The sequence below is a fragment of the Ochotona princeps genome, chromosome 2, assembly GCF_030435755.1.
Source record: "Ochotona princeps isolate mOchPri1 chromosome 2, mOchPri1.hap1, whole genome shotgun sequence".
Taxonomy (NCBI): domain Eukaryota; kingdom Metazoa; phylum Chordata; class Mammalia; order Lagomorpha; family Ochotonidae; genus Ochotona; species Ochotona princeps.
Window position 1 is genome coordinate 121,267,400 of NC_080833.1, and position 26,429 is coordinate 121,293,828.

At 40.0% G+C, this 26,429-nt stretch overlaps 1 protein-coding gene across 7 annotated transcripts in view; it reads left to right on the forward strand.

The window, feature by feature from the left end:
* Window positions 1–26,429, forward strand: part of DCAF6 (DDB1 and CUL4 associated factor 6) — a 105,559-nt gene that overhangs the window by 21,939 nt on the left and 57,191 nt on the right. For 5 of the 7 annotated variants that reach the window (XM_058660602.1, XM_058660596.1, XM_058660598.1 and 2 more), the window contains exons 3-10: window positions 1,694–1,786; window positions 8,436–8,621; window positions 10,527–10,640; window positions 15,224–15,359; window positions 16,468–16,682; window positions 19,242–19,335; window positions 20,836–20,955; window positions 21,471–21,722. In XM_058660602.1, the coding sequence (XP_058516585.1) occupies window positions 1,694–1,786; window positions 8,436–8,621; window positions 10,527–10,640; window positions 15,224–15,359; window positions 16,468–16,682; window positions 19,242–19,335; window positions 20,836–20,955; window positions 21,471–21,722 (1,210 nt within the window). The remainder of the gene's footprint in view (window positions 1–1,693; window positions 1,787–8,435; window positions 8,622–10,526; window positions 10,641–15,223; window positions 15,360–16,467; window positions 16,683–19,241; window positions 19,336–20,835; window positions 20,956–21,470; window positions 21,723–26,429) is intronic. The other 2 variants (XM_058660600.1, XM_058660601.1) reach the window with 1 other exon arrangement.

The window sequence follows — 26,429 nt, forward strand, 5'->3', positions numbered from 1 at the left end:
GTTCTTTCTTAGAATTTCCATCTTTGTGCCTGCCCTTTCGTGCTGTTGAATTGGTCCATTGGAGCCCTTAGCAGGTCCCTGTTAGTTGTTCACATCCCCAGTCTGGAAGCTCCAGGAGTCCTGGTGTGTTTCATGCTGATGCCTGTCCTGTACCTTCAAAGTGTATTTTTTGTCTTTTAGTATTTCTTGTGATTTTTTTTTTTCGCTTAAGGCTGGGTGACAGACCAGATAAATGGAACTGATACAAATAAATCTTGGAAAAATGTATAATTAAAGGTAAAGAGGTAGTATTTTATCATTTTGTTTCTAGACCTCTGTATGTTTTATTTTTAAAAATTTATTTTATTTATTTGAAAGAGTTACAGAGAGGGAGAGATGTAGAGAGAGTGAGAGGTCTTCTACCCAAGTGGCCACAACAGCCGTTGCTGAGCCAGGTCAGATCCAGGAGCTTCTTCCAGGTCTCCTGTGTGGTTGGCAGGGCCCACATGCCTCGACTATCTTCTGCTTTTCCCAGACCTTTTGTACGGAGCTGGAATAGAAGTGTAGCAGCAAGGACTGGAACCGATGTCCCTATGGGATGCCAGCTCTGCGGGTAGTGGTTTAATTTGCTACGACACAGTGCCAGCCCACGGATCCCTGACTCTCAGTGACCCTGTGCCTCTGGCCTGTGAACCTCACCATGAGTTTTCATTGCCTCCCACCTTCTTACCCGGGAGAGGGTGGGGACGTGGGCTGGAGTTGGGAGGGCTGGAGCAGGTCAGTAAGGCTCTGCACATCGTTATAGGTTAAGCTGTGGCTAAACAGCTTCTCCTGACAGCAGACCTTAGTAAGTGTAATAGATTAGTGGGTTTCAAAATGGCTCCTTTATCCTGCTTGAAACACAGGGTGTTTTTCTCTGGAACTGACTGTGAGAGCCGCTAGAGGCCCTGGAGTTAAAGCAATACGGACCCTCGCATAATCCAGAGTTGTCCTTTGGGCCCTCCCCCAGATCCCCAGTCACAGCGCAGAGCTTGCTGTGACACTACTTCCCGCAGAGGTTTCTACATTCTCTTCCAGGAGGCCGAGCTTCTGTATTGATCTGTCGCACTCATTCTTTTTATTTCTTTTTGAAGATTGAGTTATTTGACAGAAGAGTGACATGGAGAGAGGGAGAACAGAGAAAGATTTACATCTGCTGGTTCACCCGCAGATGGTCCCAGGAGCCAGGACTGGACTGGGCTGGACTAAAAGCCAGAAGCCGAGAACTCTATCTGGGTCTCCCACTGGGTGGCAGGGACCCAGACTTGGGCTGTTTCCAGTCTTGCCAGGTGGATTAGCCGGGAGCTGCATTGGGAGTGCAGAGTCTAGGACTTGAATTTGCCGCTCCATGCCAGTCCTATTTGCTTCATTTTGGTAGAAACGGTGTTTCTATGTCGTTATTGCTCCAAGGGACGTAATAGGAATTTTTGATTTTGCAGTTTGTTCATTTTTTTTGCTTGTTAGTATGGTGTGGTAACTTCTAGTCTTTATACATGTATAACTACTAACCAGAAGTCTTTTTTTTTCAATAAAGAAACTTAAGTGCTTTTTATTGTAATAATAACCTTCTTAATGATATGAATTTTGTACTGTCAGGTAAGTGAAATATGGCAATCTCCCTTTGATGCCTAATTTGCTCATATTTCTTTTTTTATTTTTTTTGCTTCCCTTTTAGGTTAATACAATCTGTTGGAATGACACTGGAGAATATATTTTATCTGGCTCAGATGACACCAAGTTAGTAATTAGTAATCCTTATAGCAGAAAGGTAAAGTAATTAAAAAAAATCTACATTTAATGAAAAAAACCAAGAAGGTAGAGAAAGCTTAAATGATTGTGGAATGGGCATTTATAATGGCTTTTTATCTTTAATAAAGTTAATGATATAAATATAATTCAGAGGTTAATACATGGAAATTCCTTAGTTTCCTTAAGGAAACAGTTTTATTCAGCTTTAGTTTCCAGAAAATTAAAGCATGCTTTATTTTGTCCAAGTGGTTAACAGTGGTCCCAAGTGACATTGTCTCTGTAACACTCTTTGGGGGAAGAAGACAATGTGATTTTTTTTTTAAAGCTCCTGGTACCCAGCTTTGGAGGAGCTCCGCTCTGTCCATTGTGGCTGATCCAAAGCCAGGAGCCAGGAGCTTCTTCTGGCTCTTACATGTGGGTGCAGGGTCCCAAGGGTTTGGGCCGTCCTCTACTTGGTTTTCCAAGCCACAAGCAGGGAGCTGGAACAGAAGTGGAGCAGCTGGAACACAAACCAGCGCCCATATGGGCTCCTAGCAGAGCAAAACTCTAGCCACTAGGCTATAGCACCAGACCCCCTTTAGAATAAAGGTTGCTCGGTAAATGAGTTATCTTAGTACAGTAATTTATTTATAGAGTGATATGAATAACTTTTTCATGCGAGGATGAGGGCTCTCTCCGTTGGACACTTTGTTTTTGCATGCAAGAGCACTTAGATGGAAATACTCATACTACACGGAAGAATTAATGGCATGCACTGTTTTGAGTGTGAGTCATAGTTTTCTAAATAGCTCGAGTTTGAATCTCAGTGAGCCTAGTGCAGTCTTGGCTGTCGTGGTGCATGCATTCCTGTTATGATTAGGAACACAGTCATTTTTCTGTATCCAGGAGGGACTGGTTCTGAAATGATATCGTAGTTGCATATAACTTTCAAAAAAATTTTAAATGTCATTCCTTCTCTGTAAATATGCCTTTCAAATAAACAAATAAAGGCATAGCAACAGAAATGGAGAGTTCAAGAGATCTTCCGTGTGTTAGTTCATCTGCACATATCCATGGCAGCCAGGGCTGTGCCTGATAAAAGTCAGTAGCTAGGAACCCCACCTATTGGGGCCGTCCTTCACTACTTCTCTAGGCATTTTATCCAGGAGCTGGATCAGAAATGGAGTAACTGGGGCTTACACTGGTGCTCCAGTATGGGATGCTGGTGTTGCGGGTGGCATTTTTCGCTCGCCTGTGCCCCAACACAGGCTCTTGGTAAATTGAATTCTAAATAGGATTATGTTTTGGTTTTCATTGGCTCTTAGCTTCTGAATTCATGTTGTAGAGGGTATATTTAACTATTTTTATGTCAGTCAGAACATTATACATTGGCAACCAGAGTCTTTTTTTTTTTCAAATTTATTTTATTTTTATTTGAAAGGAAGAGTTGCAAGGAGAGAAAGATCTTCCATCCGCTGGTTCACTCTCCACATGGCCAGAGCTGAGCTGATTGGAAGTTAGGTGCCTGAAACTTCCTCCTGGTCTTGTACGTAGGTGCGGGGCCCAAGGACTTGAGCCATCCTCTGCTGCTTTCCTGGGCCTTACGTGGAGAACTGGGTGGAAGTGGACCAGCGAGAATTTGAAACTGTGCCCCTATGGGATGCTGGTACTGAAGACAGAAGCCTAGTTTGCTAAGCCATCGTTGCCGGTCTGCTCAAAATCTTTATTAAAAAATATTGGTCTTGCGGGATCAGCTGTTTATGTAGTTCTCATTTTTCATATTTTAGCACTTAAGATGCTTGAGCATTTGTTCTTCACCTTTGAAAGATCACACTGAGACTGATTAGTAGGTCATCCCTTTGTTTCAGTAGCGGTTGTACTTACTTTCCCTCGATGCTTTAAAGTTCTACTTTTCTTGGGTCAGTGATAACTAGGATAACCTTTTTCTTACAATAGAGAAAACTTCCTGGAGTCATGTGTAGGTAAAAGGCTTTTTGATAGTCATAGCATCTTTTTTTTTTAGGATTTATTTTATTTTTATTACAAAGTCAGATATACTGAGAGGAGGAGAGACAGAGAGGAAGTGGAGCTGCCGGGACCAGAACCAGTGGCCACATGGGATCAAGGCGAGGACCTTAGCCACTAGACCACGCTGCTGAGCCCGATAGTCATAGCATCTTAACTGTTAGCGGTTTATAAGGCAGTCATCTTGGTGTCAAATGCATGATGTTTGGAAGACCTTGTTTTCTCCTTTACTTATTTTCTAAAGAATGACATCACATTGATTGATGGATGTAGTTCAAATACATATATTTAAATACATCTTTAAATATGTAGCCTGAGGCAGGCTAGCTTTATAAAGAAAAGTGAGGAAGAAAAGTGGTTCCTTTTGGCTGCTGTTTTCTGGAGGTTTGCAGTCCCATTCTAGGCATGCCGCATTTGTGGGTTGTACTTTTGCAGACAGGGTCCTCCAGTGGGAAAGGGCATCCCATGACTTAGGACTCTTCAAACTCCTGCATGCTTTTGGGTGCCATATCGTATTCAGATGACAGCAATGTGTTTGATAAATCCAAATTTGATATAGGAAAGAAATTTGAAGTATTTTAGTGTTATTATTTGAGTGGGAGAGACACAGAAACAGAGGTCAGAGGTAACTTCCGTCTGCTGGTTCACCCTCCCTATGTGTAAAAGGTGGAACTGGTCTTAAGCTGGGTCTACGAGCCAGGAGTTGAGTCTAGATCTTTTGCATGGCTGACAGGAGCCCAGTGACCAGAGTGATCACTGCTGCCTTCCCTCATTGCATTGGCAGTAATCTGGAGTCAGCAACCAGAGATGGGAATTCAGCCTGGACATGGGAGTCTTAATTGCTAGACTGAATGCCTGCTTCTAGAATTTTTTTTAGATTTTGGAACATCAGTAGTACATTATATAGGAAGGTAAGTCTTTTGCTTATGATTCGAAGTTACTTAATTTTTTAAAGACTTTTTTTGTTTTTTTAGAAAGGCAGATTTATAGAGAGAAGATACAGAGAGAAGGTTCTTCTGTCTGTTGTTTCATTCCCCAAATGGTTGCAATGATCAGAGCTGAGCTGATCCACAGCCAGGAGCTAGGAGCCTCTTCTGGGTCTCCCATGTGGGTGCAGGATCCCAAGGTTTTGGGCAATCCTTGATTACCCTTCTGGGGCACCAGCAGGGAGCTGGATGGGAAGTGGAGCAGCCAGGACATGAACTGGCACCCGTATGGGATCCTGACACCTATGAGGCATGGATTTAGCCGGTGCCAGGCCCAAAATTACTTAATCTTATGCTTTGTCTTCATTTTTTAATCCTTTGAACTAATGTGAAAATTGATTGCACAAAAATTTTTGAAATTCTTACATTATAGATTTGAGTTTGGGTGAATCACTGTTAATGTGTTTAATTATTAATATTTAAATGGAGATAACATTTATTTATTTATTTATTTAAAAGGCAGGATGATACAAGGAGAGCAAAAGAGAAACCTCCCATCTGCTCTTCACTGTTGAAATGCCTGTAGCAGTTAGGGTGTGTCAGGCTGAAGGCCGGAGCCGGGACCTCATCCGGATCTCCCACATGGGTACTGGGACTCGACGACTTGAACCATCATCTGTTGCTTCCCAGGCATACTAGTCGGAAATGGGATTGGAAGTGTAGTAACCAGGACTCAAACCACCACTCTGATACGAAATGTGCGTGTCCCAAGCTGCAACTTAAGTTGCCGTACCATGACATTGGGCCCTAACGTGATTATATTTTAATTATGTGTAGTACAGAATATGCACAGCACACTAAGGTCCCCAAAGTACTGTCCTTTGTGGACTCTTCTCTTGACTTTTGTTCCCCAATATTGTCATATTTAAAACTCATTTTTTATGAGCTTTTTTAGATATATGTTGTTATGTTCTTTGTAACTATTATTACATTTATTTACATATTGTGCTTATACTGTTACTGCTTTGAGATAATGCCAGTTTTATTTTGCCTGTTACGTAATTGATGCCCAATAAAATGTTTTTCTTTGTCCCTACCTCATTTTTTAAAAATATGGAGCCTGGTGCTGTGGAATAATGGATAAAGGTATTATGTCCAATGCCAGAATCTGAGCTGGACCCCGGTTTGAATCCTGGCTGCTCTATTTCTGATGCAGCTCCCTGTTAAGCACGTAGGAAAGCAGTCGAAGATGGCCCAGGTGCTTGCTTGGTCCCTACACCCATATGGGAAACCCAGATGATAGTCCTGGCTCAATGAATTGGTGGATGGAAGACTGTCTCTGTCTTTCTGTTAACTCTACCTTTCAAAAAAATAAATCCTTAAAAATTATGAGCCTTTAGATTTTATTGATTGTATAACAATGTATCACTGTTAATATTCTTTGTGGTGTTCATATGTATCCCAAATTTGTTCTGTGGAACATTTCAGGCCAGGCTTGTGTTCTGAGACATGTCTAGTGGTTTTTAATTCATTTGTTTTTAGTGCAGCTACTGAGCTGCTTACCTTGTAGTGGATTGTGGAGGTATTCTATAGTTTATTGAGCTAGCCTGTATTTTACTACCTAAACAGTAACTCACTAAGTATCACTTACTTATTTTATATGTGTTATTGGAATTCATGCATACATACATATTTATTTATATTTCAAGGTATTCCTGGGAATATGTGTGTGATCGGAGGCTATAAATGTGTGTGTATTTTTGTGATATAGTACTATATTATCTCTTTAGCACTTCCACAAGCACTGATGAAGAGCCTGGTTCCCTAAGAATGATCTGGTTTTTTTTTTAATCTTCTATTTTTTAAATTTTTTAATTGGAAAGTTGGATATACAGAGAGCAGGAGAGACAGAGAGGAACGGTCGGAGCTGAGCCAATCCAAAGCCAGGAGCCAGGAGCTTCTTCCAGGTCTCCCACACGGGCCATCCTTGGCGGCTTTCCCAGGCCACAGGCATGGAACTGGATGGGAAGTGGAGCTGCTGGAATTAGAATCAGTGCCCATATGGGATCCCGGGGCATTCAAGGCGAGGACTTTAACCACTACACTATTGCGCTGGGTCCAGAATGATCTGTTTTAGTCTTGAAGTTTTTCTAAGTCACATTAAGTAAGGATTGATTTCTGAATTCAATTTGAGTTTGTATATCGTGTAGGAATAAAATAAGACATTCTTTTTTTTTTTTAAAGATTTATTTATTTTTTTATTACAAAGTCAGATATACAGATTGGGGAGACACTCCCAAGTGAGCGCAACGGCCAGTGCTGAGCCGATCTGAAGCCAGGATCTAGGAACCTCTTCCGGGTCTCTCAGGCAGGTGCAGGGTCCCAAGGCTTTGGGGCCATCCTCTACTGCTTTCTCAGGCCACAAGCAGGGAGCTGGATGGGAAGTGGAGCTGTCGGGATTAGAACTGGCATCCATATGGGATCCCAGGACGTTCAAGGCGAGGACTTTAGCCCTAGGCCACGCTGCGGGGCCCAAAATAAGACATTTTTGAATATTTTAAATGCTAGTTTGTGAACTGTCTGTTAGCTACTTTGCACATTTACAACAAAAAATCAGGGCTGGGTCTATGATGTGGTAGGCTAAGCCTTTGCCTGCACCACTAGCATCCCATATGGGTGCTGGTTTATGTCCAGGTCCCTGCTAATATGCCTGGGAAAGCAGCAAAAGATGACTCAAGTTCTTGGGCCCCTGCACCCATGTGGGGGACCAGGAGGAATCTCCTGGCTCCTGGCTTTGGATTGGCTTGGCTCCGGCGATTATAGCCGTTTTGTGGGGGAAGGGTGGTGGTGGAATGGCGGATGGAATCTCTGTCCTTTCTGTAACTGTGCCTTTCAAATAAAAATAAATTGTAACAGCAGCAACAGAAACAGATTGTGCCAGGTACTTTTTGCTCAGTTGTTAAGCATTGCAATCGGAACTAGTCCTGTATCTGTGGGATATTATTATAATTGTTAAGAATATTGGGGTTTTAATTTATTATCTTAGAATAAATCTAGTATCTAAATATAATCAAGGAATTAGATGCCCTCCTCTATATCATTTTATTAGATTTTGTATGTACAGTTAATTTAATTTTAATCTTTTGTTGTAGCTCCGTAATTTTTTGTGTATTTGAAAGAGCACTGGGGTGGTGGGGAGGAAGAATTAAAAAGAGGGAGGTCCATCCGTGGTTTCTGCTTGCCGGTTTTTAACTGCTTTTTCCAGGTCATTATCAGGGAGCTGTATTAGAGGTGGAACAGCCTAGAGTCAAGACAGCTTTGCAGGCTGATTTATTAGCTATGTACAACACTGGCCCAATTCATTTTATTTTTATTTCTTCATCTTGAAAGGGAGTAACTTGATTATTTATTATACAGTTTGAAAAGTCCATCAAAATAGTTCTTAGTTATTGAGTGAAATCAACCAAATGGATAAAAACTGTATATTTGATTTAATGGCATTATTTCATGCATTTTTTTCAGTGGGTGATTCTCCTCATATATCAAAGGGAGCAAAATAAAAACATGTGAGATTTGGGTTTTCTAAAAAAATGAGCAATAGGTTAGAATCAAATGGTAATCTTTAATTGACATAAAAAAGCAAATGAGAATTTATTGCCTGATATGATCAGATTAAATATGAATTTTTTTTCTTTCTAGGAGACAAATTACGTGAAATCATTTTTCTGTGTGTTTTAGGTTTTGACAGCAATTCGTTCAGGGCATCGAGCAAATATATTTAGTGCAAAGTTCTTACCTTGCACGAATGATAAACAGATTGTGTCCTGCTCTGGAGATGGAGTGATATTTTATACCAATGTGGAGCAAGATGCGGAAAGTAACAGGCAGTGCCAATTTACGTGCCATTATGGAACTACGTATGAGGTACAGTTTTATGTTCACAGATAAGATTCGATTTGTGTAAGTGTGTTTGTATAGGTAGGAATGTATGTATAGATATGCATATACATATACATATACATACAGATGCATGCATAAAGATTATTGATGACTGTTTAGATTTTAGCATGACACTAAATGTTATCTTGATAGATCTGTGGATGAAGTTAGGAAGATGCAGGTGGTGGAATTGGTGGAGCAGCCGGACTTGAAGCAGAGTTGTCAGCCTTCGAAGATGCCTGCTACTGAAATGCAGGGCTGTGTATTAGGTGTCTCCCTTAAACAGTTTTATCATTGACCTGTCTGAAGACGTTGCTGGCATGCTTACCAGATTCTCAGCGGGAGCACTAATGCACAGGACAAGACAGTCAGCTTCCTGAAGGATGCTCATTTGCCAAAACCTTGAGTTGAACTGCATGAAATGGAGTGAGCAGAGCTCAGTTATACTTCATTTGATTTAAAAAAGCTGTTCGTCCTACCAAGTTCTCTTACAGTGTTTGCATGTTGTTCCTTCCCATCAAATGACTGACTGTGTTGATCTGCTTACTTGCATTTCAGCTCCTCTGTAGCCCCATGTTTGGATGTGTACTTACATGAATAGTACATACTGAGATTTTCCTTTCTTGTCCTTTCTCTGTTTTTGGTTTTCACTGCTGAGTGCAATCAATTTACATTTGTTTTGAGTATTAATATATTTGGATCTACCTATATCATGACTTGAGAAAGCTCATGGCGAAGTGGAATTAAATCATATTTATTTTGCTGCAACAAAGATGTATCTCCTCATCTCCTGTTCTGTCTATACTGTACACACACACAAACATACATTTTATTTCTTTGAAAAAGAGTGCAAGCTCCCATTGTCGGTATTACTTCCGAAATGTCCTCAACAGCCAGGCTTGGACCAGGCCAAAGCTGGGATCCAGGAAATTCATCTGCGTCTCCTCATGGGTGGCGTGGACCCATGCACCTGCTCCACCTCCCAGGGTGTATGCATCACCCGGAAACTGGAACTAGAAGTGGAGACCAGTACTTTGAACCCTAGTCCTCTGCTGAAGGATGTGGCTATCCCAAGCAGCATCTTTGTTTAAAGGTGCAGGTGCAGGGTCCCAAAGCTTTGAGCCTTCCTCTGTTGCCCTCCCAGGCCACAAGCACGGAGCTGGATGGGAAACGGGGCCGCTGGGACAGGAACTGGTGATCCCATCTGGGATCCTGGCACTGCAAGGCGGAGTATTAGCCTGTGAGCCTCCATGCTGGCCCCTAAATGATGCCTTTTGGTAAACAGAAGTACTACATGTCGTCTGATATATTGGTTAGTATTTTGCAGTTAGTACTTTTTCTTCCTGTTCAGGAAGCGTTTTCCTATGTGAGAGTTATTTTTTCTTTAGGAAATTTTATTTTTTTGAGACCAGTGCCGTGGTGTAGTAGGCTAAAGGCTCCATCTTCAGACCTTTGATAAGACTCTTCCCTATGCAGGTCATTCAAACTGTTAAACTTCCCCCAGCTGTCGGTATCTGCACCTGCTGCTAGCTTTCTTCTGCTGCAGACCCTGGGAGGCACAGGGGACACCTCAAGTCATTGGGTTGCTGTCCCCTACATGACTAATACACGTCAGGGGCCAAAAGGTTACTTTATGTTTGAAACACACAAGGAGCAGAAAATTGAAAGTAGTTGATAAAGTTAAACATTACAGTTTGCATTAAGGTTTTTTAGTAATGAAGAATAAATTCATTGTTTTATGCATTTCCATCTGTAGTTTTGAATCAGCAAAGCTAAGTCATAAATGATTAAAATGCATGTTTTGTGTTAGTTTTGTGAGCAGTAACATGGTGTTCTGGAGCCTTCTGTTTGAATGTTCACTAATTACCCGTACCTTGTTTTCGTCCTCAGATCATGACTGTTCCAAATGACCCTTACACTTTTCTGTCTTGTGGTGAAGACGGGACTGTCCGGTGGTTTGATACCCGCATCAAGACCAGCTGCACCAAGGAAGACTGCAAAGATGTAAGAATTCAACTTTTGTACAGTATGATGCAGAATAAGCTAAGATTATATTTGGATTGTGAATTATTTCTTAGTGATGAAATTGTGAATTAATATTTTAGGATTTATTTTGATAATATCTTCAATAAGTATACATTTTATAGTCTCAGAAATTATTAAAATGCTAATATTGAAGTTTGAAAATGTATATATGGATTGTATATTAAAACATTTGTAAAAAATTACATGCTTAATAGTGTATTCTGTTATAAAAGCTTCAGTAATTCATCAATGTGTCTTTTTTATTCATGACACTGGCTTTTCTTCCCTAAAGATCATAATTGGCTTCATTTTCAGTTTTAGAGCTGGGCAGCGTTAGAATAGTGTTATGGGCTAAGGAGGAGAGGTTGGTTCTATCCTCCCAAAAAGGCTAAAGAACAAAACAGAACAGAAACTTCAATTTAAAAGTTACTTTCCTTGTTCTTTGGTAACTGGCTGACAAAACCATAGGAACATAGCTAAATAGAAGCAAGCTGCTTTGTTTAAAGTGGAAGAGACTTTGTCATCACGCGCGGTGAGGGTGGAGCCTCTGAGCAGCTGGTGGTGCCCCAGGCCTGACTTCCCAGGAGTCTGAGCAGCTTGGCTCCACTTTGATGAGATGGAACTTGAACATGCGTTGACGTCATATTAAGTTTTAGCCTGATTTGCCTGGTGTCTAGTACATCAACTTTGGTCTAAAGCAGTTGTCTCTCCAGTTTTTATTTAAAAGTATCCTTCGTTCTTGTCATCTGATTTAAACTCCAAATTTCCATCATATTAAGCTATTAATGAAGACAGTTGGCTTATTAAATAGGAGTGATAAGCTTGATGCCTAACCCCGTGAAGCCAAGAATGGCTACAAGATGCAGGCTTCTAGCAACATGTTTATCCAATTTTGCTCACTTTTCTTTCCTTTTTTTTTTAAAGATAATTTTTAATTTTGATGATTCTTATGTAGTTGATTAGGGTGCAAAGGGTCAAGGTCTATAGGAAAGTGGACGAGACCATTATTTCCACATTCTCTTTTTTTTTTTTTTTTCTGTATCTGGGGGAAGGGAGGAGATAAGGGGAGAAGCCACACACACCTCCACACTGCCTCTGCACCCTGGGATGGAGGACAGCCACCCGATACCACACCAGAGTTTCCGATGCATGCTCTTCAGGTCCTGTCCGTGAGGTTTTGATAGTTCAACACTTCTGAATTGCTGCCGATCTCGCCACTCCAAGCATGATGAAATCTCTCCAGAATCTACTGATTAACATAGTCCACCTTAGAGTCTCTGTTTGCCCAGATATTCACTGCCAATGCTTGGCTGAAGTAGTTGGTTAATTTGTTCTGTTCTCTGACCTCTGTTATGGTACCAAGTGTCCTCCGCAGGCTCCAATGTCCTGCCATATCCTCCACGTGCATCTGGATATGCTGTCCACTGTTCTGTCTGAGCCTCTGAGGGTGCCCAGCTTTGATACTTGCATTGCACGGTCAGACCATGGAACCTGCAATTCTCTGCATGATTAGGGTTCTGAGTCCAGCGATTCAGTTGGGGGGATCAAAAAAGAAAATTAATCTGAGGTGATCCCAGGGCTACCTAATTTTTGTGTGTGCTTGCCAATACGGGGTCCAGCACAGTCACCCCATTCAGCTTATGCACATGCTGATGGTTGCAGTTGCTGGATCCGTTCTGTCTCCAGTCCTGTCTTCTACACAAACCAGTGGGTGTTGCAGCCCAACCCGATCCTGCCCACTATACACTTGGCTCTCACGTAAACCAATGGGAGCTGCAGCCTAGTTGAAGTGACCTGCAAAACCCCCAACAGGCCCACTTCCCCTGCCCTGGTTCCCGTGCGTAGCAGTATGTAGACTGGTCTAGTCTGCCCCACATCCCGTTCATGTCTTACATATGTCAATGGGCATTGAAGCCTAGTTCAACACACATATGCTGGTGTGTGCCTCTCTGTCTAGCCGTGCCTGTCCCAGTCCTGGTTCTTAAGCTGATCAGTCAGAGTGACAACCCAAGAGGGATGTCCCACTCTTTCCCTGATGGGCCCACTCCCACTCCCAGATCCTGCACTCTCCAGGTGGTACTGCAGTTTAGCTTGACAGACTTTTCTCCAGTGCCATCATCTGCTAGCTGATGCTGCAGCAAAGCCCAACTCACCCTCACCCACTATGGCTTATGCATGTACCCGTAGGTAATGTCAGCCCAGCATGGCTTGTTCTCAATCCAGCTTACATGCAGGCCAACAGGTGTTGTAGCCCTGCCCAGCCTCTTCTACTGTGATTAATATATGTTAGGAGTGAAAAGGTCACTTTATATATTTGAAATAGACAAGAAACAGAAAATAAAAAGTAGTTTTAAAAAGTTAAGCATTACAGTTTATATTAAGCTTTTTAGGTATTAATTTTTGTTTTATTTATGACAGAGCTATAGAGAGGGGTGGGGAACAGATATCTTCCATCTACTGGTTCACTTCCCAAATGGCTGGGCCAAAGGAGGACAGAACTTCCATCCAGGTCTCTCCCATGGGAGGCAGGGCCCACGTACCTGGTCAGCCTCCTGCTGCCTTCCCAGGCACACTAGCAGGGAGCTAGGTCAGGAAGGGAGCAGCCAGTGCTCACTGGCGTACTGGCACCACTGCACTCTTACGTCAGCATGTGAATGAGCTTTTATGTTTATTGTGTGTACACACATACACACATACACAGAAATCAGAAAGCATTGAATTAAATGTAGAAATAAGTTTAGGATATAAGGTTCTTCGGGGTGTTTGGCATCCTTGTTCCTCAACAGTGGTATGTACTAAAATTAGTTATTCCAGTTTAAAAATCCTTTATTTATAGCATGTATCTGAACGGCAGTGGCAGAAGCATCGACAGGTGTCTTCCATCTGCTGGCGCACTCTCCTAGTGCTTACACTGCCAGGACTTGGCCAGCCACTCTGCAGCTCCTGTGTGGGGGCGGGGATCCAAACACTTGACCCGTCCCTTGCTGCCGGCTCAGAGGAACATGAGTAAGAAGCCGAATCAGAGCAGAGGTGCCTGGAACTCAAACCCAGGCTTGCCAGTGTTCATGCGTGTATGAAGTGGTATCTTCGCAACTGTGCTAAATGTTCACCCTCCAAAATCTTTAATTTTAGCACACAGTATTGCACAATTTAATCGTGCTTTTCTCAGCACAAAGCCCATGAAAATCAGAAATGGATGTTAAGAAATGTTTTTCTTTGGTTTATATATGAAAGTGAATAAACACAGAGACTATCAAGAAAAATTGATAATTAGAGTAATTTATAACTGCTAAAAACGGGAGTTACGGAAGATATGGTAAATTGGGCCCAGCGCAATGGTTCAGTGGCTCAAGTCTTGTCTTGTATGCGTGGGATCCTGTATGGGTTCTTGCTTGTGTTCTGCTGTTCCACTTCCCATTTGCTCCCTTCCTGGAGCCTGAGAAAGCAGCAGAAGAAGGCCCAAAGCCTTGGGACTCTGTACCTGCATGGGAGACCTGGAAGCAGCTCCTCACTATAGCTTGGGTTGCCTCAGCCCTGGCCATTGCAGCCACTTGGGGAGTGAAACGGTGGACAGTCTTTCATCTCTCCTTCTCTCTGCAAATCTGACCTTCCAATAAAAATAAATCCTAAAAAAAAAAAAAAATTCTACGCACTTTGTAAAGTACTTACATGTTTTTAAATTTCTAAAAAGTTTATAAGAAAAGTACATAATGGTAAAATCAATTTGTAATATTTTTATTATATTTTTAGTAGCAATTGTAACTGAAATGCAGTAAGTACCATATAAAATGTTAATTAAAATCATAGATAAAAGTGGAATATACCTCAGGTTTACTGGCACATGGACCAATAATAGCATGCTATCCTAATGGTATTAATGATCATTATGCATTGCAGTAGTCATCCATTACATTGCTGGTAGGTGAGTTTTTACATTTCTAAAGAAGGTGTTCATCATTCATGACTATGGGAGTATTCAGCAGGCGCTTCTGAGAAACGGCTCAACTTGTATCAGTATCAGGAAATATAGCTCGTCTTGAAATGGGGTTTAAATTGTGGTAATACCAGTAATGAGTTTCTTGAATTATTATCAGCTTTAATAGCTGCCACTAATCTGGCATAATTATTGAATATTTTAGTCTTATATTTAGGAATCATTTTTATTTTTCTCCCCAGAATGAATTTTATATCACTCAAAATTGTCTTTAATCAGATTTAAAGTTTCCATATTTTTTTTTTTTGCTTGCATCATAAGTGGGCAGTAATTTAGTGAAAATCAGTAATTTTGGAGTTATATAGCACATTTTAAATCTTTAGTATGACAAATTGTTAAGGAGGAATATTGACTCGGTATAATTGGTTTGGTTTCACAGAGGCACAATTTTTAGAAACATTCTGATAGAAACCTAAAAAAGTTAAAAAAAAAAAAAACATAATTTTTCCCTTCATTGTCTTGTGTCTTAGGATTTTTTTTTCTTCTAATGAAAGGGAATAATTGAAGTACAGCATCAACTGTAGTGGGCAGTACATTTGTATAACTGATCCTGTGTTATCTTTTGTAGGATATTTTGATTAACTGTCGCCGTGCTGCCACGTCTGTAGCCATTTGTCCACCAATACCATATTACCTTGCTGTAGGTTGTTCTGATAGCTCAGTACGAATATATGATCGCCGAATGCTGGGCACAAGAGCTACAGGTAAGGTGATAGTATTAGAGAAAAAGTAAGACTGCTCATCCAAAGACGAAATCTTCCACATTTTCAGTTTTAAATCATATCAGTAAAAAGGGACATGAAGTGTGGTAAGGGAAAACTACAAGAGATCTCGTTGAACTGGATGAAGTATCCTGTGGGTTTAGATACTTACACTTATGGGAAACAATAATACTATACGGTGAAACTAGACTTATTATAGGAAGGACACAATTGTCATTTTGAGCAGCATAACAATTCATTGTGCAGGTTTGTGGGATTCCTTGAATTTAGGATCTCTAGAGCTTCCTACACTGAGGTGCAAAGTGTTGGACCCTTTCCTATCTAGCAATAATGTCAACGAAGAACAGAATTAATTAAAATTGGCTAGTATTCTAGCTAGTATGCTAATAAGCATCATCTTTTAATCTTTCCTGTCATAGAAATTAAATTACCTTAATTTGAGAGAGGGTTTGGAAGATGAGTTATTTTGATTATTTTAATGTATTACTTATAAAACATTTACATAATCTTGAATTCTGGACAATTTTGTTTTATTTGTTATACAACATTACTGAAAACTTGGCTTTTGAGTTCCACAGTAAACTGCATATCTCATACTTCAGGTTGATTCAATTTTTAAAAATATTCCAATTTTTCCATGGTGGGAAGGTTTGGGGAGGGGTGGGGAGAACCCAAGTATCTATGTAACTGTGTCACATAATACAATGTAATTAATGAAGTTAAATAATAAATAATTAAAAAAAAATAGCAAAAAAAAAAAAAAAAAAGAATTTTGGTCAAAAAAAAAAATATTCCAATTTTTAAAATTGTTTTCCATGATACAGTTTTGCAGATATGGGGATTCATCCCTCCTCCTCCCCTTCTTATTTCCCCATTTTCCCCTCCTGCCATCCATCATGTTAAAGAATACAGTACTACTATACAGTTTAAATACAGTGGCGTAGTTGCTTAATATAAATTACAAATGTATCATGACATGGTAAGTACAGGGAAATATAGAAAACCTAGTATAGTGATGAAGAAGTGTGTGTTTAAGTTTCATCGAGAGTCCTACTTTAATTTTTCAGTGACTCCCTGTTTCTTTATAAAGGGAATTATGCAGGGCGCGGAACTACTGGAATGGTTGCCCGTTTTATTCCTTCCCATCTTCACAATAAATCCTGCAGAGTGACATCCCTGTGTTATAGCGAAGATGGCCAAGAGCTTCTCGTGAGTTACTCTTCAGATTACATCTATCTTTTTGACCCAAAAGATGATACAGCACGAGAACTTAAAACGCCTTCTGCAGAAGAGAGAAGAGAAGAGGTGGGTTTATTCAGAACCACATTCTCCATTAGGTGTGGAAAACACTGATGCCGTAGCTGCCAAGTGTTTTGAAGATCCAACAAATGTTAGTTTTTGAGGCAGTTAGGGAATAAGCCAGAGCATGCATCAAACAGCGGGGGCTGATGGCCTAAGAGTAGGACTCTAGAAATGAAGTATTATGAATGGTTTTTACATGAAGCCATTTAGGAATAAAATATTTTTCTAACTTTAGGCAAGCAGCGAAACGGTAAGAAAGATCAATAATTCAATGCACAAAAGACAACTATTATAATAGGAAATGTAAGGATACACTTTCTTCTTTTTGTTTTATTTGAGTGAACACTTTTATCAAGTTACATGTGTATACATGCCATGCCATTCTTTCTTTGATATTTCTAACTCTTTATATTTTTTCCTTTATTGTCATTATTTTTATTATTATGTTTCTTTCCTCCAACATTTTTGTCGTTCTCCTCCTTTGATCTATCCCACTTTCAGACTTCTTTATTGAATTAATTTTATCATTTCCTCTTGATTTTGATACCTTGTGTCTGATAGTATATTCCAAATCTGATTACTGTTTTCAACCCTGACTGCTCTACCACTGTTCCTCAAAGCATCAACAAATCATAGATTGTTAAGGTAGCTTTCCAGCTAGTTTTCCTGTTTGTCCTTAACTACAGTCCTTAACTATAGCTATGCCAGCCAAAGTGATCCTTGAAGTCATTGAATAGCCTCAATATCCTGAAGTGATTCCTCATTTCACAGCAAAACAAAGCTGAGGCCTTTAACAGTGGCTTATAGTGAGGCTGCTGTTACCGCAAGGTTCTGTATCAGACTGCCTGTTTAAACTCTATTCTGCTTCGAAGCATGCAATATTGGTAATGCACCTGGGAAGGAACAAGCGAGGACTCAGTTGCTTGAGGCCCTGCTCTCTGTGAGAGATAGCTGAATTGAATCATGGGCTCCTGGCTCTGATCTGGACTCAGCTAGTCTGTTGTGGACATTGGTACGTTGGTGGAGTGAACCAGCAGATGGGAGGTAGTGCACGCTCTTTCTGTTTGCTTTTCCATCACTCTGCCTTATGAAAGAATGAATCTAACAACACCTTTTAGAGGCCGTGTATTTTGCAGTCCTCAGTAGTACTTCTGTGCTTCTCTCTCCTTTAGACACATGTCCTTAATAACTCAGACCCACCAGGCTTGTTTCTGCCTTAGAGTTTTTGTATTTTCTCCACCCAAAATGTTCCTCCATTGAAGCCTGGATTTCTGAAGTATTTTTTATCTTTTTTTGTATCACTTTCTTAGTGAGGATTTGTCTCAGCACTCTATTTGCAATTTCCAGTCTTAACTGTCCAATGCCACCTATCTGTGTATTTATTCTGTTGTTCTTCATGACACTTATTACTGTATATGTTGATTCTGTTTTTTAATCTTCATATGCAAGAATAATTCTAAAAGTTCATGGAAAAATTAAATAGAAAAATAAATGCATTTGCTGATCCCCAGAATTGGAGTACATGTATAGTTCGCTCATTGTTTGCGCTGTCAGGTGTGTTGGTAGTTTGCCTAGAATATATTTGGTATCACTGTAGAAAACTAAGGCTTAAGATGGAGAAAGAACTTCCTGTTTCAGATGGAAAGGAATAGGTCATATTTGCATTCAGACTGTTTAGATTGAAGATACTAAGTGAGGGCTGTTAATATCAATGGATATTTATCATCATTGTGAATTTTGCAAAAGACTTAGCTTTTCTCATTGCCTTTCAGATTTTGATCTAGCATCTTCTTTGCATACTACATAAAGTTGGGAAAGGGAAGTATTTATTAATGTATTTTTTAAAAGATTATATTTATTTTCATTGGAAAGGCACATATACAGAGAGGAGGGACAGAGAGGAAGATTTTCCATCCAATGGTTCACTCCCCAAGTGACCACAATGGCTGGAACTGAGCTGATCTGAAGCCAGGAGCCTGGAGCCTCTTCCAGGTCTCCCACAAGGGTCCAGGGTTCCAAGGCTTTGGGCCGTCCTCGACTGCTTTCCAGGATACAAGCAGGGGGCTGGATGGGAAGTGGGGCTTCCAGGATTAAAACTGGTGCCAGTATGGGATTCCGGTGCATTCCAGGCGAGGACTTTAGCCACCAGGCTGCCGTACCAGGCCCACTAATGTATTTTTAAAAAATATGTATGTGTGTGTATGTATGTGTGTTGTGTGTGTATGTGTTTGAAAGGTAGAGTGACAGAGATGGGGGGAGCAATGCAGAAAGGGAGGTTTTCTATCCACTGGCTCATCTCCAGCCAGGTGTGGGCCAGGAACCGGTAATTCCCTCCAGGTGTCCCATGGAAGTCTCAGGGATTCAAGTACTTGCGCTGTTTTCTGCCGTTTTCTGCTGCCTTCTCACGCGCCTTAGCAAAAAGCTTGATTGGAAGTGGAACTACCAGGACTTAAAGCAGACATTCTGAAATGGGATACTGGTGCTGAAGTACTTGTTTTAGGAGTTGAGAGCAAATACTTTCGTTTCTGATCTGTGTGTCATCTGCCTATCTTTATCTTTTAGTTGCGACAGCCTCCTGTTAAGCGTTTGAGACTTCGTGGTGATTGGTCAGATACTGGACCCAGAGCGAGGCCTGAGAGTGAAAGAGAACGAGATGGTAACTATTTTTGTCAGCTTCTTTTGGTGTTTGACAAAATTAAAATAATCATTAAAAATCATTAAAAATAATGATTTTAATGTTTCTAATTTTTCCCCATTGTAAATGATATTGGTGAACATTCTTATACATGTACTTTGGTGTACTTGTGCAAATGTGTCTCAGCATACATTTCTACAGGTGGAGTGACAGTCGCTGCAGAAGTAAGCTTTCTTTTTGCCTTTTTTCTTTTTGGATAGAGAGAGAGAGGACTCCCTTCTGTCTGTTCACTCCCTAAATGCTTGCAGTAGCTGGGACTAGATCCAGGAGCCAGTGTGGGACTCTCAGAAGGGTGGCAGAAGCTTAGCTACTCGAGCCATCATTTGTCACCTCTTGGAGTCTCTCGAACCAAGAGCTAGTGCTGGAAGTCAGACCCAGCCACTCGTAGCCACAGGCTGCATGTGCCCTGCTGGGTTTGATAGTCGCCAGATTACTGTTGGAAAAGGGTAAAATCATTTGTGTTCCCACTGAAAGGATAAAAATACCCGGTATTATCAAACTTGTTGACTTTTGCCTTTTTATTAGATGTAAAGAGAAAGGAATGCTGAAGTTTTGTAACAGCTTATGAAAAATTGTTTCCTTTAAAGTGCATTTGACAGCCATAAAAAATTGCCTTGGGAGCTTTAAGGTGGCACATTTTACAATAGAATTCATCTGATTGGTTTTTACTGACTGGGCTTGTAGCTAAAATTGTTGCTCCAAGGAGTCTGAAAGCTCTTTTGGTCAAAAACATATTCCCTATTATGTTATCATTGGTATTATTTCATAATATGTACTTAAAATATTAAGCTACATTATGTAAAGGCAACAAAATATAAGATAAATTTTGATTCTACAGAAATGTTGAAAGAAAGGATCTCCAATCTGAATTATTTAATTATAGAATATTTAGTTTTCACATTTTAAATTTGCTTATTTCTAATATTAAATGTCTTTAAGGAAAAAATTCCTTTATCTGAAGGAGAAAAAGGAGTGAGAGAAAAAATGAAATTCTTTCTGGTGTCGTTTAATCTCAAAAACCAGAACTGGCTTACATAGATAAGTGAGGTTAGAAAAATTCATTTTAAGGGGAATTCATCCAAAAATCTAAGGCTATTTCGTGTTTTTCTTTGATCGTGATGATTTAATGAGAAAGAACACTTTTATTTTAATTTATTCATAAACCCTTCCTAGATGGTCACAGAACTAAAGAGGCAAGTTGGGGAAGTGTGGAAGGCCGTAGAATAGGCAAAGATGAGGACACATGAACATACTTCTTGCAGAAATAACATATAAATTATCAGTTATGTAAGCACTTATTACAAAAATGTGGGGCTAAGGTGTTTATATACATTCATGTAATTTGTTTAAGCAGTGCTACTTGTTAGTGCTTTCGTTTTGAAGCACTTTAAATCTGAACATTCGCATTACTGATAGATCCTAATGACTGAAGTCACTGATGAAGCTTACGTTTTCCAATAGGAGAGCAAAGTCCCAACGTGTCGTTGATGCAGAGAATGTCTGACATGTTATCAAGATGGTTTGAAGAAGCAAGTGAAGTTGCACAAAGCAATAGAGGCCGAGGAAGATCTCGACCCAGAGGTAATTTTTCTTATTAATTAAAGCTGTCAGAAAGCTGGCAAAAACTATGTGTTGAAGCCAGTTCTATTTATGTCACCTGAATGGAGCCACTTTTGTGCCACCAGGTTTCTGTTGTGTTGTGTGAAGCACTAGAGGATAGAAAGTGTTGGATAACTTGTCCCCTCTGATTCCACTGGACATAGCCTGTCTTCAAAAAAGAGAAAAACTCTGAGATTTCTATTCTAATCCTTTTATTTGTACATTATGAGCATGTGAGAATAGAAGTAGGCAGAATTCTATAAACAGTTTTTATGTAATTGGAGAGATTATTCTAGGAAGAATGTGTTATAGATGTATTTTTACTTCTTTTGTTTAGCTTCTTTTGTTTAATGGAACAAACCACCAGTGTATGTTATTGATATCTTCTAGTTATTTCTACATGCCTGTGTGTGCATCCCAAAAACACCTCCTTAGAATATTTGGTTTAGCAAGATGTTTAAAGTTCAAATTTGCATTAACATGTATTTTTTTTAAAGGTGGAATGAGTCAGTCGGATGTTTCAGCTGTTCCTGCTGGCCCGTCAGGTTCTGATTTGGAACTGGGTGAAACTGCAATGGATGTAGATGCTCCGGCGAATCAATTCCTCCAAGCTTCTCCGTCCTCCACTGTCTCAGCTCAGGCGCCTGTGACCTCATCTCCCACAGAAAGCCAGCATTCTACATCGCCGCCAGATACTGAACAGAGACATGCTGTTGAGGCATCTGGCCGCCAAACACATCGTCAGTCTGGTGAGGATGTTTCCCATTAAGAACACTCTTGTCATTTGATGACCATGAGAACTTTCTTACAGGGTATTTTGAAAGCTACTGAATCACACATAAAGTTCATAAATAATGACATGTAATATGTGAACACGTAGCTCACTGTTTTAAACACCAACTTCCAGTGTGCCTAACTTGCATGACTTTTAACAAATAGCAACAATGTAAAATAATTCTTTTGCAAATACAGATAGAGTTATGATAGTCTAAAACACTTGACTTACAGATCATTTTACACACCATTGTAGACCGATATCTTTCTAAATTCTCTTGTGTGTCTGTATTCCTGATAGTGTTTACTATTATTAGCATCTTTGTATTCTTATTTTTCTTCAAATTACAAAGTATTTTAATATGTTCTATATGATGGAGTTGACCTCTGTCAAAAATATATGCCCCATATCAAAAGAATTATTTCTTCAGCACTGACATGAAAAAAGAATTATTTAACAAATCCTTTTCCTCTTGGTACTTGAAGCTAATGAAAACAAAAAACAAATTCTGTTAAAATAGCACTTTCCTGTCAATGTTAGCTTCTCATGTTCAACTTGTTCTTTCAAATATGGAATATACTAATATTTATATTAGTAATTTTTCATTGAGACATCTATAGTGTACTCTTCCTTAATGTATTTATTCATTTTTTTAGGTTCCTCTAAAGAAGCATTTAGTTAATACAGAATCAAAAATAATAGCGAGAAATATCGCTGGCAGGCCCAAGCTTAAAGCCTATCAAAAATACTTAAAAGCTTAGTTGCCAGACTGTCACTTCTTTGGATTCTAACCAGATCACCAAATATGTAGTGGTTTAAATTAAGTACTCTTTGATTAGTATATTTTGTTAGATAATTCATTTTCCATGTGTTTAAGATAGGAGCTTGAATCAAGCATGTAGACTGTTAACACTGTGTGCAATTTACTCATAGTAATGAGTAATGACACAAAGTCAGATTTTCTACATATAATCAGTATAGCACTTCCAACTCCAGTAAGTACAGACAGAAATAGTTAAAAGTTTGTTTTTTAAAGCAATCAATATTGGTAAAAACAAGAAACTTTTTTTTTTCCAAAAATTGATTTATTTTTATTTGCCGCAATTGCCAGAGCAGAGCTGATCCAAAACCAGGAGCCAGGAGCTTCTTCTGGGTATTTCACACGGATACAGGGTCCCAAGGCCTTAGGCCATCCCGAACTGCTTCCCAGACCACAAGCAGGGAGCTGGATGGAAACTGGAATATCCAGGACACACACTGGGTGCCCATATGCCCATTGCCTTGGGCCTTAAAAGCAAGAATTTTTTTGAAGGTTTTTTTCTTTTTTAAAGTATCACACATTTTAAAAATATTTTTAGATTTATTTATTTTTATCGGAAAGTTAGATATACAGAGAGGAAGAGAGACAGAGAAGATCTTCCATCCGATGATTCACTCCCCAAGTGACTGCAATGCCTGGAGCTGAGCTGATCCAAAGCCAGGAGCCTGGAGCCTCTTCCGGGTCTCCCACACTGGTGCAGGGTTCCAAGGCTTTGGGCCATCCTCAACTGCTTTCCCAGGCCACAAGCAGAGAGCTGGATGGGAAGCGGGGCTGCCAGAATTAAAACTAGAACCCATATGGGATCCCAGCGCATTCAAGGTGAGGACTTTAGCCGCTAGGCCACTGCACCGGGCCCTGAAGATGTATTTCTTTTTTTTGGAAAGTCAGATTTACAGAGAAAAGGAGAGAAAAAGAGAAATCTTCCATCTGCTGGTGTACTCCCCAAGTGGCTGCAGTGGCCAGAGCTGAGTCAATCTCAAGCCTGAAGCAGGGAGCTCCTTCCAAGTCTCCCTGCAGGTGCAGGGTCCCAAGGCTTTGGGCTGTCTTCTACTGCTTTCCCAGGCTTGAATCAGGACATGATCTGGCACCCATATGGGATCCTGGTGAATGCAGGGTGAGGCTTTAGCCACTAGGCTATCATGTGGGCCCTGTTATTTTTAATGATATATATTCTCTAAAATATTCTTGGAAATTTTTTTCAGGAAAACTTGTTTAAAAAAAAAAAAACCTATGTATAGCCCATCTGCAGGTTCCACTGATTGTTAATTTCATTTGTTTCTTTCTAAGCACAATATGTTTATATTTAGTATATGTAATACTGTTTCAAATTGATGAACTCAGTGTTTAATACAAATATTCAATCTTAAAGTTATTTGAAACATCGAAATAGAAAAAATAGTTATAATGATAGCATGAATCATTAGTTTAACAGTCTTGGCACCTTTGCCCACAAATTTTTCAGACATGGAGATTTTGAAGTGGAAAAATTATGGAAAACTTGGCTAATTAATCTAGCACTAATTGGAATATTTCAGTATTACTCAATATGATTGGTACTGAGGAAAATGATTTGGTGTTAGGTGTGATAATCTAAATGGGATGTCTGTAACTGTTCTGACGGTAGCCTTTTCATAATCTGAGAACCCTTCAGTTCCTCAGTAAGGTCTTAATTTTTCTTGCTTTGTTTGGTTATTTTTTTTCCAGTCTCTTCTGTACTTACCATGACCCTAAATGCAGATGAATTTGTATAAAGTGAGAATTGTTCGTTGGGTGACTATAATAAGTGCGAGTGTCACCTAGAGCCTTAATTATTATTGTCCTGCATAGAGGCAGAAAATAAAATATGTTTGTATATTCTTTCCTTGCTTTGGATATCCCTTCAAATTGCTTATGCCTTTCCTTTATATTCCTTGTCTTGCCTCTGTCCCTTTTATTGGCTGGAAGGAAAGACGATGGACGTGTGAAAACCTGCCAGGCAGGACCCCATCTATGGTTGAATCTAAGCCTGCCATTTCTTAGGTTACAACTGAGTCCCTGAGTCAAGGAACACATGACCCTGAGTTTCTGTGGGTTCTCAACACTGTGAGTCAGAGTGGTCTCTTAGTAATGCTGCTGTCCAGCTGTGCAAAATTGTCTACTCTACTCTTTCAAGCCTTTAGAACATTAATACTTTTCTCTTCCGTACCCTACTCTTAGCTGCTAAGCCCTGGTGCACAGTGAAAAGCAAAGCATTCATTTTCCTACTGTAGACTCACAGTTTTCCAGGATCCTTATTCCTACAATGTCTGAGATAGAAACAGAAACACATTCTGGAAGAAATGTATCTGCTCCTATCAAAAACTAGCCAGTCCAGTTCCCATCCCTTTCCAGTGTCTCAAAGTTTACTGTTTTTCCAGTGTCATTGTCATTGCATTTTCTGTGAAACTATTGCTTTGGACTATTTTCTTTTGTGAAAAAAAAAAAAAATGTAATTATCCCATGTTCCTCTCTGGCTACTGTCTTAGTTTTGGTGTGGTTAGCATCATCAAAAATAATTCCATGCTTATATTGTCTATTCTTGTGTCATCTTAAATTTATTTTTGACCAATCCCAATCTACCTTTAAACCTCTTTTCCCTTGACACTTGCCAGAGTCACCAGTGGTTTCCATCTTGCCAAATTTAGAGACTTAATTTTCATTTGTTCTTTCATTAGATTTTTTAAACCCAATTACATGTAACATTTTCTGCCTCTCTTAAAACATTTTTTCCTTCAATGCTGGCTGGTTTTCAGCAATCATTATAAATTCTGAGTATTACAGTTAAATGCTTTAGTCCTGGGTGTCTTATCTATAAGTATCTTGTCCCTGAGGAACTGTATCACTTGCCCATAGCTTTTAGAATCTCTTCTTAAATTCATGACCCCTAAATATAGATAGACAATCTTATCTTTTACCCTAAATCCCAGATTGCTCTATTCAGTTGCTATTTAAATATTTTTGTTTGGTTTCCTTGATATTTCCCTTAAGGTGTCCAAGTTAAAATTTAATTTAGCCTCCTGCCCTTTGTGTGTCTTAATCTGTTTATCTGGGTCCTTTTATGACTTAAGGAATGGTGCTACTCATTCACTTGCTTACTCTGATTACCTGGGCATTTTTCTTGATCCGTCTCTTGCCATCACCTCTTAGGCCGGAGTTAGAGAGTCATACTGGTTTGTGTCTACAATGTAGCTTGTTTCTTTCCATCTCACCATCATTTCTTGTCTCTTGCTTGATTTCCTTCAGCTGTACTTGTTCCCCTGTAATTTATTTTTCAAGGAGAAGGCAGAATGAGTGTTTTAATCATTTAAATCATGTAACTTTGTTGAGTGTGTTGTGCCGGTTTCTGAAATCCCCAGATAATCATCAAGTCTGAAGTCGGTGCTAAGGCATAAAAGTGGTTTATTCAGATCTGCCCAGGTCTCCCAGCCACCTGCCCCAGCCCAGCATGGCTGGGCTGGGGGAGGGGCAGCCGCTGCAGGATCCGCAGGGCTAGCTTACAGCGAACGCGCGAGCCATAGAGCGAGAGAGCGAGAGACCAAGCCCCCCCCCAGTTTTTATACATTTCAGGCTATTAATTATACAGTCATGATCTAGCAGGCTTCTATTGGTGGGTTTGAAACTAGCAACTTTTAAAAAGTACAAATCGATGAGCTATAGGGCGGTGGATATTATCAAACACCAGGTACTTCCTTCCTGAGGAGTGGTCTGCCTACGTGACCTGCCACATGTCCTGCTGGGTGTCACCTAGGCTATCAGGGCTGGAGTTCACACAGCCCCCAGTCAAGCCATTAAGGCGGAATCACAAAAGGCAGAAAACTTCCAGGTTCTTCAGGTGAAGCCCTT